The 13,187-nt window shown below is 38.6% G+C and overlaps 1 protein-coding gene across 1 annotated transcript; it reads left to right on the top strand.

Annotated features, from left to right (window-relative positions):
- The first annotated feature begins 360 nt into the window (after nt 1–360).
- LOC140947578 (uncharacterized) lies at nt 361–1,460 on the top strand. Its single transcript, XM_073396722.1, has 3 exons — nt 361–859; nt 960–1,092; nt 1,202–1,460. The coding sequence occupies exons 1-3, from the start codon at nt 458–460 to the stop codon at nt 1,453–1,455; spliced, it is 789 nt and encodes a 262-aa protein (XP_073252823.1). The 5' UTR covers nt 361–457; the 3' UTR covers nt 1,456–1,460.
- Nucleotides 1,461–13,187: the final 11,727 nt, after the last annotated feature.

The raw sequence follows: 13,187 nt of genomic DNA, 5'->3' as shown, positions 1-13,187 counted from the left end.
TCAAAAGAGGATAGCCACTGACCAGTATCCCATGACCATATTCGCGGGCTCATGTGTCAACTCATCGAGGTGACGTGATTTATTTGGAAGCTGTCCGCTGACCAGTTAATTGTTTTACTAGATCGCGAACAATGTTCAATCTCATACTTTTACAGCAGGGCTGAAAAACGACTGCGCATGTGTTATGTCATGCGGCAAAAAACGCAGGCTCAGGCGCGCGCTCATTCAAAATAACTCCAGTTTCGCGGGAAATAAACAGACGGCATTTAAATTGAAAAAATAAGGTCACAGTTGAAAAGATAAGGGTTTAAACAGCAGTGTTGACAAGAAAAAACATTGTCCTAAAAATCTAGTGAGTGTAGAAATTTTGAAAAAATTGTTTTCGCGCCGAAAACGGCCATTCGCGTGATCTTTAAGTGAAGTTGCGAACCCGGCTAATTAGTGAAAATTATCGGCGATGTTTACAACACCTTGTTGGCTTTTTATTGTCATTTTGCCGTCTGTTTTTGGGTGTTGGTTTTCTGGTAAAACCAGAAACTCGAAAGAGGATTGTTATGGCCATAGCAAACCCTTACCACCACGGTTAGCGAGAGCAGCAGAGTTGCCGGAGCACACCATTGTTTGCCTCAGACATCTGCGGATGATCGAGAGCCAAGACAATCGGTGCTCTGCACCTTTTCAAGAGAAGCACTCAAAGAAACTTACAGAGATTCCAGCGACACATTATGGAATTATTGATAATTACGGCCGAAAAAACGAAAACTTCCGACCAGGGAGCAAGTGGTGCCATGCTTGTAAAAGGAAGTTTTACAAAAAAACAGAAGGAGAAAGTGGTATGGCAAGAAGACAACGAAGTAAGGTAAATATTGGCAATTCCCTGGTTAGTTTGCATTTACATTTTATCAAGTCAGTAACAAGTACTCACTTTCCCCAACATGTTCTTGTTACATTCTTTATAGAAAATGGATATGATGACCAGTTTAACGGAAAAGGAGACAGAGTTTTACCAACTTTACCAAAAGGAGGCTGAAAAATGTCACACCCTGACAACACAAATGGAGATGCTGAAACAACAGCTCTCAGGAATAACAGGTTTTACTAATTTACTTTGCATTGCTGCAATTAAATTTTACATTATCAACTGTTTTGCATTTCCCATAAAACACATTTTGTATTAAACAGTTGGGTTCATTTATTTTAGAATCAACAATTGACAAGAAGTTAGAGGAATTTCAAAAGGCTCTTTACAGGCACCAAGTTACCACACCTGAGATAAAGATTTATGATACAGATTCCATGAAACAGTTTGTGAATAAAAACAGCCCTGGACTCTTTCAAGACCTTCTTACCTGTGTTACAGGAGGTAAAAGCCTGTCTGAGAACAGAAGAAAGCTGCAAGAGCAGAGAGTGGTGGCTTTACTTCACATCCTGGCTTATTTTAGGTATGTACTTTGAGTTTAGTGATCTGGGGTATAATTTTGCACACAGTCATTTATAACTGGTATAATAACATTTGTTGTATTTGTCACAGATCACAAAAAATGTCTGCCCTACAGAAGGATAGCGGACTGCATGCATCCAACTGTGGCATGTCATTACGGGGACTATCTTCTGGCCAGGTGTTGGGATACAGCACAACCCCCAGGACAATACAGCAGTTAAAAGCTAATTTGAGTGTACAACACACAAGCTTCATTTGTCAACAATTTCACAGGGTAAATGAGGTCAGTCCCTTGGGTGTAAATATATCTAATATCTAAAAGTTGTGTACCAGTTGCCCAAGAAAAAGCTTTGAAAAAAAAGAGAATCATCATGAAATCTCCTGATACAGTGAATAACATTAACACAACAGTTTATGTGTGTTGTGTTTAATTTTGCTTTTTGTCTTTCTTAAGAGCTGCAATGCTTTATAGTTTTAATGCTTGATGACTTCCACAACATCCATTCACTCCATACACCATCACAGTTGGTACGGACAAATGTCATCCACATGGCATCCTGTTTGGCAGATGTTCATCCATCAGTTCATGCAGTCCCTCGGCCTGCATTTCCCTTACACAGACAAGTGACAATAAATGTAAATGGGGAGCGGAGGACCTGTGCTGGCGGAATTGACATTAACGATGTCCTGCAAACAATAACAAACTCATTAAGGAATATGAATAAACAGTTCTGGGACCAGCTACCAAGTTACATGCAAAGCCTTGATCCAGGAAGACTGCAAACAGCACTACATGAACTAAGGTACACATGAGTCTTATTTGTTACCCATTTATCACAGAAAAATGTCTAGTACAAAAGAGAAAGACAATGGGTTAACAGCAAAAAAAATTAGACTTAATAATTGCAATGAAATTGTAAATATCTGTAATGTCTGTCTGTTGAACAGGGTGTACTCAGATCCAACAACACAAGACATTGAGACGCTCGAGACTTGTATGCTAGTTGATGAGTTTCAACAAGATTTAAAGAGCATGGAACATTACAAGATGGCCCTTGAATGTGTACTGAACAAATGCCCTCAACTTAACCTGTACAGCAAGAAATTTGTTGTACCATTGCCTGCTGACTGGCCAGGGTGGTACTATCCCAAAAAGCTGATAGCAAGTGGATGGAATCCCAACATTAGCATAATTCCAGAACAAGGGCCATTTCATGTGTGTCTGAATGCTTATGAAGATGTTCTTTTGAATTTAAAATTTTTTTTTGACAAACTGTTTTCGTATGTTTTTGGAGGTACTTTGGCATCGAAACCCAAACCATACCAGACATCCCTGTGTGTTACTGCTGCCTTACTTGGTTGGCAACTGATACGACAAAAGGTACTTGAAAAGTTTGGAAAGTGCAAGCAACATGAATTTGTCACCATTCTACACTTGCTTGAACATGTTTTGCCCCTTGTGTTCTACCAGTATAACATTTTCAGAAGTGGTGACTTAAAGTTATATGAGAAAGTTATGGCACAAATAGCTATAATTTTCATATGCTGGAAAAGGAGACATTATGACAAATCAACCTTGTCATTTTTGAGTGATTGTGCATACCAGTGCAAACATCTACCAGAATACTGGTCAAAGAAGGCAAGTGTTCTCAAACTGATCACAGAAAAGAAGGTTGAAGTTTGGCACTCTGTACTGCGAAGAAACACTGAGAAGTTTGACGATGCAAAAGGCATTGAAGACACAGCAAAGTCTATTGCATCATCAGGTTTTTTAAATGATTTTATACAGTCCTTTGTTCCTCAATACCACCGAGGTCATGCTGAACCAAACTTATGGCTTATCGCAGGGAAGACAGCAGAATTCTTACTTGAACTGTTTAGGAGTGTCCCAAGAAACTGTCAGAAATCACACCAGGTAACACTCCTTAGGCAAAAACATATCACAAATAATTATTTATAATTATTATATTGTTTCTGGCAAGTAAATACAGTGAACTATAAAGTTTTAAAGGTGCCCATAACACAGGTACCATAAGGAATGATAAGTAACTGGCCCTGTGTTCTGAATAACTGAAAAAGAGATGACACTGACATTACTTCATCTGAAAAGTAATTATCAGTTTTTGCTCTAATAATCAAAAGAATTATTGGTAAAACGTTATACAGTCAATCCACAGAGTAAGAAAACAATGTTGTGAACTAAAACTAACCTAAAGAAGCACAATAAAATATGCAAAATGCATTGTGCACACACCTGTAAGTACACTTCAGTGTATTCATATTCTACTGACCTCATTTGGTTTTGTCTTTTTAGGTCGAACGCTCCCTTGCAAATAATGGAAGACCAAAGGGTAAGGCACAGTATTATCTCCCAACGTTTGACACCATAGTTGACACAAAGTGTTTTCCACTGAGTTATAACTTGGAGGATGTGGAACCTGGCCTGGAACCTGACCCAAATGTTTACTGTGATTTTCCGACCTGCACAAGAAGAGATACAAGTACTGTCATGAGATTGGCCTGCTTCCACTGTTTTCACCAATCTTGCATTTCATCGCATGATTGTTGCCCGATCTGTCTGGTTCCCCTGAAGAAAAAGGTGGAAAAATTAGTGAACACATTCAACACTGGACTGCTAACTTCTAATGATACTGTTGCTGTTGAAAGTAATGAAGACATTCACGAAGAAGAAGGAATTAGTACACCAGCAGCCATGAGTGTGACAGAGGCTCAGTCATTTTATTCCTCAGCAGAATGGGCTACGAAGGTTGACAGCACAGTGAATAGTTATGCAGCAATCCCTCTTCCATCCCATCCAAACCACAATCACTCTTCAGCCCAACCAACAGTACATGAATCCAACTCTAATACCCCATCTCATGTTCTCACACCCATCACCATCCAACCCTATCACAATGGTAATGTCACCTACTGGTCTTTCCCACATATCATTTCTCAATCTACAATCCTTGGAAGAACAGGAAGTAATGCATGCACATTTATTGCCCTTTTATTTAGCAAAATGTTTTTTTCACCCAATGTCAACATTCCTGCAACTGGGAGTCCACTAAGCCAGACATGCGTCTATCAGATAGTTGTGCAAGGTATTTTGGCTGGGAACTCTATCTATGACTCAGTAACAAGTATACCTCGAACATTTGGTGTGTTGGAGGCACTTCAAACCTCTAGGGTTTTGAATAACATCATTGGGAATACTACCGTGGGCCCTGAACTGCCTGTTAGCATTGTCCCTGAGACGAATCCCACAGCTTCTTTGCCTTACTACTGGAGACAAGCTCTAGCCAAAGGGCGAACCACATCAGTATTTATTTTACGGTCCAACACAGTTGTCTTTATTCCAACAACACAGGGAATTTTTCTTTTAGACAGTCATTTTCATGGGAACAGTGGAGCCCAAGTTGCCTTTACAGAGTGGCAGCATTCATTTGAACTTCTCTCTTGGTATAAGAGAATTAATGGCTTCCAATACAGACTTGGAACAGTCACCAACGTGACGTTCAACTAGAAAGAGGGCTGTACAGGGGTGCTTTCATAAAAGTCATGAATCCTAAATTCAATAAGATATTTATTTCGTGCCCTGTGACCAAAGGTGGATCGTGCCCGAGAAAAACTCAAATTGATAACCAATAACTGAACCTGAAATGACATTTTAGTATCCGTAATTCGTAGAAGTTATTTCTTTGGTCCATGAATCATGCCAGAAAATCCCCTCTACAAACTTCCAAGAAAGTACTTATATAGGAACAAGTCAACAATGACAAGGATTACTGTCACTTAACTCGAGAAGGTGTATTTTAATGCCATATATATGTCTACGTGAAGCTTGCTTGTTTATTTATGAAGACTTCAATTCCCGCGCGATTTCAGTTTTATCTCGCAGTTTACATGCGGGCTTGGTTGGGAGTCAAATTGTAATAAAACTATGATTGGAAGGAATTTATTACGTTACGTCCATTGAAAGTTCACTTGATAATAACTCGATTATATTTTTAAAGTGTATAAAATCAATCAAACCTACTCACCAAGAGCTGCCATCGTTTCCACAAAGAAGGGACGCTTTCAGGAACTTGTCCGCCGGCTTTAAACTATCTAAATAGATGAACATTCCCCTAGAATCCTTTCAGCATGTCGGAGAATTTTTGTTGACTGAAAACGTTCACAAACTGCGCCTCTCAGTTCCATCTTGTAACCAAACCTTGCCTTGGAACGGCCGCGTTCACCGCCATACTTTTCATTGATCAAACGATCGAAATGAGAGACAATCGCCTTGTCTGACGCATGCGCAGTCGTTTTTCAGCCCTGCTTACTTTTACTAGTTAAACTGATAATGCACACATATTGGACATCAATGTTTTGATCAATTGACAGCTGTCAAAACAGGGTACCCGCTGACCAGTATCACTTGACCGTATCGCGGGCTTAGGTGTCGACCCATCGAGGTCAAGTATTTTTTGAAGTTATCCGCTGACAAGTTCCTAGTTTTCAAGTGATCGCAGGCTCAAGTTCAAGTTTTTTCTAAATTCATATGAAATATGTTGTGTTTATGTGCTACACAATTAAAATTTTGATTGCAAACTGACCTCGGACGCGAAAATTCAGCCAGCTGTTACAGGCAGGGAAGACAGTTGCTTTTGACTTTTCTCATCATGGTCACGCGTTGATCACGCTCTACGTCCAATTTTTATGCTCTGATTGGTCAAAATTTGACAGGTGAGTTCATGCGGAAAATTTATGCAGCATCTTGAATCTTGTTTACTTTGACAGCTGAAGCTGACAGAGTTTTGTGTCAACTTGTGATGTTTTTAACTGTCTTTTTCCACTGGATGTGCAAAATGAAATTCAGCTGCTATCAGGAGTCCTCTGTTATTCATGGCTAGTTTGTTTATTGGGTTTTTGGTTGAGGAATACGTCGCTTGTCAAAGTCGGAAATCCGATTTCGGATGGCATCGTTTTCGTTTTCACCTTGCTTGATGCGTAAGAGGATTGCAAAGTCTGAAGCGATACTGGCTTTTCTTGATACCTTTCAGGAGCTGCATCTCAAATGGTAAGCCAGAGAAATTATTGTATTTGATGTTTGTTTTTTTGGATCTAATTTAATGAAGTCGAGCGGAGTTTATGCGGTCATTTAGTTTATGCACGTTTGTAAGATTTGAGACAATGATCTGACCGAGTATCAGGTTTGATATAAGCTTACAGAACTTTAAAAAGCCTTTAGACAGTTTCTCACCGCAAATAGAAAGAAAACGTTCCAAAGAATATTTAGTTATAATTCTGGCCGGAAAAGAAAGCTTTGAGCGATTTTCTTGTCTCGAGTTCGTCTTTGAAAAAAGCAAACACCGGGAAGCCGGCTTAAAACATAAACTTAAGCTTGAAGCATGAAGACTCAGGATTTTTAGGGATACTTTAATACTTGTCTTCCTGAATGAAAATTGTTGTTTCTGTATATGTTTCACCGAATTATCTTTCTTTTATTGATTGTTAGTAGTCTCTCTTGTAATTTTAATCGCTGTGCCGATTGTTTTCAGTCGTTCAGTGAACATCGCTTGCAGGAGTATTCAAAATGCCGCGCGTTAATAAACCATTAAATAAAAAATAAACAGAATAAATTCTTTACAATGTTGGAGCGTAACTCTGTTAATGTTCATTCAAACACTCGCCACAGCTCGCACTACAAAAGTGAGAACCGGATGGCCGTATAGGTGATTTTGGAAATTTTTTAAACAGTTTATGAATATTGAATGAGTGCAATTTGTATTGTGAAATACTGCTTTCTGTCCAAGGTCTGCCGGTATGATAAAAACAGCGCCTCATACTACTGTTTCACCTCAGATGTGATGTATAAATGGTATAAAAGGTTGGTTTACACGCACCCAGATTTGTTGACAAGATTTTGCAAAGTAAACTTGTCGAACGCAAAAAAGTTGGCCTGATTTTTTTTTCCACTAATTAATCTACGGTGATCAAGAGCCATTATGGCTCTTAAATGTGATCGAAGATGATTACCAGTTTTTGGGTGTACATATGAGGCTATCAACTCGATGTAACATTTGATTCACTCTTGGGCTGTTTGCAAATTATTTTTCTTTAAAATCAGGTAGCCTTTCCCTCAAAAGTCACATAAATGTGCTCTAAAGTTAACTGAATTGTGGAATTCGAATACAAGTTTATTATTTAATTTAAATTATAAATTTATTAATGGGAGCCTCGCTTTTAGCCCTGGCTAAATCTATATATTATATTACAAAATTTATACTGAATCCATGCTTAGAGATGGTTTAAGCGATGGTATTAGAGTGGGAAGCCATCTCATTAAAGAGTGCGTTTGGCAGCTGAAAGCTGACAGTTCGGTTAAAGGTCTACACCTTATAATGGGTAAAAATCAGGAGGTCGCAGAGGAATACACTAAGAATATCAACGTTAGAAAGACGAAGGCTGCTGCGGAATTCACTTCACTCAGCGCGTACGTTCTTTAAACTGTTGACTTTGCTTTTGTAGATAATACATGGGAAAAAAAAGACCATTTCCGAACCGGTCGCAAATTTGGTTCAAATTTGGTCTATTCAAGAATTCTTTTGTATGGGAACGGTCCTGAGAAATGTTCCGACCTTGAATTCGTCTCCGCCAAAGTACTCTTCACAAGAGTTACAATATTGGTGGAAGCGAAATTCAACTTTTGAAATTTTCACATGACGTTTTCTACCATTCTCGCCAACCCTCTTCTCATTAACACGAGACATGGTGAGAGAAAAAAGAAAATCTTCGAATTCCTTTCGTGACGAGTTTTCAATATGGCGTCGTAAATAATTCCTTTTTCCTTAACAACATGGTAACTTTTGGAATTCAATTTTAAAAGTACATTTGAAATTAATAAATTAATTAATAATTCATAACCTTAACAGAAAACATCATCATGTCATCTGCTACTATTTCGTCTCATAATAATGACAATAACATATTACTTATTACTCTTCTTATTATTACTAAGTATTATTATTATTATTATTATTATTATTATTAAGAACAAAATGACAAATACAATGATAAATTGGTAACACTTACAATTTATACAATCGTGCCATGCTTGAGAAAATCCCCGCATCTAATTGCTGAATTTTATTGGAGCTTATATCTCTGTAAGCAGGTAAAAAAACAAATTACAACACAACTTACAATAGTTTTAAGATATACGGATAATGATTAGTGTTTATAGAACAGTAATGTAACTGAATTAAAATGGCAAAACGAGTCGAAAAGACAATCAATAGGCCAGACGGCTTAATCAAAATTTCATTGTTATTACGGAGGCAATAAGGTTAAATTAAGGCGACAGTTTTCAAAATAATACAGATGGATCCACGGACAGGAGTTCTTGGCCAATTAGCTACCAACGGGACAGACACCTACTTGTAATAACGTTTTCAAAGAAGGAACTAATTTAGGCACGCTCAAAACGTCTAATTTTTTTGATTATCAAAAGAACAAAGTTTCTTTTACATGGCGAATTAATTTTTTTCTGGCTCTTTGCTTTCTTCTAAGTAAGACAATATTCCAAATAGATAATTTTTTTTCATATCTGGCTGTCGTAATAACCCTAAATCATTACACAGAACATGATACACTTACATCCAGGTACTTTACTTTGTTTGGAAAGGATGTAAATACTTTCAGACTCAGGTATTAACCCCCTGGTTCATGGCACCTTTTCTAAAGTTTACTTCGGTCTTTTCATTAATGACTTTGTTGTGAGGTGGTTACCTTTAGTTTTGTTTTTCAGTGTTGCTATTTTTAAGATTTTGCTAGCTTTATGATGAACAGTTTATAGACTTTTATAGACTTAGAAACTTAAAGACTCAATGTATTTCCCCATATGATTAGTTCCTGAGTTTTTGTCTAGTATTATCCATTTGAAGTGTTTGTTAAACTAAGTTTTGGTTCTTTGAAGTAGGCTTGTTTGGCGAGTACAGCTGACCTAAGGTTTTACCCACAGTCGAGTTCCTGTTTAGTATGTTTTGTCCTTCTGGGCAGTTTCACTGTTAGCATTTAATTGGTTCTTTGGTATTTGTCGGTTGCGGCTGTGTAGGCTTATCTTACTGTAGCAAAGCCGTTGCGATATAGGCGATAAGGTATTCAATAGAACCTCTTCCGGTCAGCGAACTCAAAACAAGTCTACAATTTACTTATTTAATTCGCTGTGTAAGCTAGTAGAGTTAGTTGAGTAGTAGAGTTGTTGTCAGAAGCTTTTGAAGAATAAACTACTGTCTAAAGAGAACGAACAGAGTCTTGGCCCTCTTCGTTAAAAAGCCAAGCGAGCTACACAAGCCCCCAACAACTTTATTCTCCTTGTAATTTTCCTTCTCATTTTTTTGAACTCGTCTGTTTCAGTTTTAGGACTTTTCTGAAATGATAGTTATATTACTAGAAATACGTATCTCGTATTTTACCTTCGCGAAACTCGGTTTTTAATAGGCCCACTCAAGTTAAGCTGTGTCGTGCGGGGTTAGGAAACTGGACGGCTAACCAGCCGCGAATATCCTGTCTTGAAGAAGCCTACTTAATTCTTTCTTTATGTCTTCTTCTTCATCATCCTCGGAGACCCAGGGACAGTCAGTCGGGTCGAGAGAAAAGGTGCGACGAATGTTTCACGGTGCAAACTGGAATGTTGCTGCTGATAGCATCCGAAATGTTTTCCCGAGTTATCGGTAGTTCCTTCGTTTCTGGTTAGGGAATATAGGTAGATATGAAAGTTTCCCTTGTACGCACAACCTTAGTGAACGAACCTGACAGGTATGGCGAGACAAAAGCCGTCGTGTGCGAACACACGAAAAGAACTCAAGATATGCTATTCGTGGTTTGGGCACAAAAATACAAACATTTTGTCCCTAATCAGGAGCCAGCATTCGCTTCAATTTTTGGAAATGATCTGGTGAAAGTCGGTACCAAGAGGCTCTTCTGCCTTTGCTCTTCGCGCCTTTTCTCTCGAGCCGACTCACTTGCCCTGGGTCTCCGCGGATGTTTCTTCTTCTTTCTGTATTGTCCTGTTTTATATTAAAATATGTATTGAAAAGCATATTAGCATTATTTCGGCCGCCGGATTTTTTAAAAAGAATATACAAACACGGCAGTTCGCACGCAACTTCAACTAGGAGCCGAAGTACGGAGCTGGACTTTGATCCATCGGCAGAGAAAGCGCCAAGCTAAACATTGTTTTGTCCACGATATAACATAAATTCCAGCGTGGATTCCAGGAGAAGAAAGCAAGGTTTTGACGGTAAAAAAGCCAAACTGAAACGCACGTCCGACAAACATATCGCGCGACGTAAAGCAACTCTTCTGCGAAGTCAGACGCACTGACCAATGTTCTTTTATCTAAAATTTCGACATTATTTTGAAGCTACTGTCCACCTTTCTTCAACCTCCTCTGTAAAATACTTGTGCAGTCAAAAATCTCTCGCCAAAACTATTTCTTGATTGCCAAAATGGCCGCAAAAAACAGTCAAAACAACGCACCAAGTTAAACTTTGTTGCTTAATGACGTCATAGCGCCACTAACTGGACGCTAAGATATATATATATATATATATACATACAAATTCGTTATTTGAGTAGAACGTATTTCGTAGAGCGCTCGACTCAATTGATTGAGGAGCATCAGCTATAACTTCACAGAAGTTCAGGTTTCACGAGTAATCATCGTTTTATTGCTACAGAGCTGTCGTATGGTGCAAGGACCACACTCATCAGGCAATTTTGACGACTGAACTGTTGGAATTGGAAGGCTGGCAGCTAAATACGAAAATTTAAACGGTTGCTATGGTAGATGCGTTACATTCAGGTTATATGAAACTGTTGAAAGGGTTGCTAGGTTAGAAAAACATTATATAAGAGGGATTATCTGTCGTTATAAAAAATGTGATATAAGCGGGTTTTAAGCTACGTTACTGTAACGTTTCCAAGTACATATCGGTTTCTGTGGGGGCATGAACTTGCTAATTCGTTTCTTCTGTTGAGGCTACACAGTTCTTTTTCACAGATGATTATGAACTTTTCATTCAGGCAAAGACTACATTTTTTGTTAATGTTGCTGTAGGGTTTACATTTCTTAAGAATTTTCCATTTAATCTGAAACATATATATATATATCTGTCTGGATTTGATAAAAGGTACCTCCACAAATTTTTAGCAACAGTGTCATTTGAGGCTTGTTCAGTACTTGATCAAATTGTTTTTTTTGTTTGTTTGTTTGTTTTTTTTTTAAATGATCTTTTCAGTACAAAAATCCCCTTAAAAGCCGCAGTAGATCAAAAAACATGTGTTAAATATGCTGTTTAAGTCATCCCCACCCCCCCCCCCCCCTCCGCAGCTCTCCCCTACCTATCATTTCCCATAATTCTCTACACTATGACATTTGAAATCAGCGCGCGCGGTAGAAGTTGTTTTCCGTGGTCGGTTAATTTTCTAGGTTTCTTTTTGGCCGCCTGCAGCAAAGTTTTCCGGAAGGCATCATTAAACCTTATGAAGGAACAAGTCTCACGACTGGCAAAGTCTACCGTCGTCCAATATGTTACCGTATTTCGTCTCATTTTGGCTAAACGGGTGAAACACTGATTTCGGACTAGAGACGGAAAGGCATCATATTGCGAGCTCATATTGCGTCTCATTTTGGCTAAACGGGTGAAACACTGTTTTCATTCATTCATTCATGAATGAATGAAAACACTGATCTCGGGCTTGAGACCGAAAGGCATCATATTGCGAGCTTTGATGTGGGCGGTGACGAGTCTCTGGCCTCAAAAAATAGCTTTTAGGATTCAAAACTATTCGGCGAGAGAAAAATTGATGCTGATTTCTGACCAGGCCAGACACTTAGTAAAAATTTGTTTTGAAGGCCGGCGTCCATGTGTCCCTTTCAAAACGGCTCGTCTACATCCGGGATCTTGAATAAATGGACTGTGTCAGCAAAGTTTACATGTGATGATTTATGTGGAGAAAGCGAGAGTTATTGAGAGAGAGTAATGTGATGATATTTCGCCCGTATTAAGTGTGGAAACATTGTGTCTGGTTGGTTGTGGATAGTTTTATCAGTGCAGCGAACGTGGTTAATTGTGTGATTTCCTGAAGTTGTTGACAGACCGGCAGATTTCAGGTATGTCGTGGCGCTCGTGTTATAAGAATATTGTGTACAAGCATGAAAACGCTTTGTAAGTGTTTAGTTGAAGTGATTTTGTCTTAGACAACCGATTGTGGGGTCAATAAAGGTGGATTGTAGGTCTGTTTTAGTCAGGCATCTCGCTATGAGCCTCATAGTTTAAGAGACTGAAAGGTCATTTTTTCTGTGCTTTTAAATGCTGTTCATTTCGTTACAAATCTGTCGCTTTTGCCAGGAGCAACTTTTCGTGTGTTGCCAGCGATTAATTCGTCCGTTTTAAGCCCTAACTAGCAACTTTCAACTGCTTTTTATTGACCTTAAGGGTCAAATTGTTAAAACGCAATGGAAATTTCTGGAGGTACCTTTTATCAAATCCAGACAGATGTTGAACATGTATTACACAAATCCAAATTATTATGATTTTTGAACTCGTGAAATGCCACCTGAGACCTCCAAGTAGCTGGCTATCAGTAGTATAACTGGTCAGTTGGGGCGGTTATTTTTAGAATGACGTCAATTGCATTGACATCATTCTAAAAATAGCAGACCCCAACTGACCAGGAAATTATTATCGCAAAT

Source organism: Porites lutea, chromosome 1 (genome assembly GCF_958299795.1).
Source record: "Porites lutea chromosome 1, jaPorLute2.1, whole genome shotgun sequence".
Classification (NCBI taxonomy): domain Eukaryota; kingdom Metazoa; phylum Cnidaria; class Anthozoa; order Scleractinia; family Poritidae; genus Porites; species Porites lutea.
Note: the sequence above shows the minus strand (reverse complement) of the source record. Positions and strands in the feature narration are given on the sequence as shown.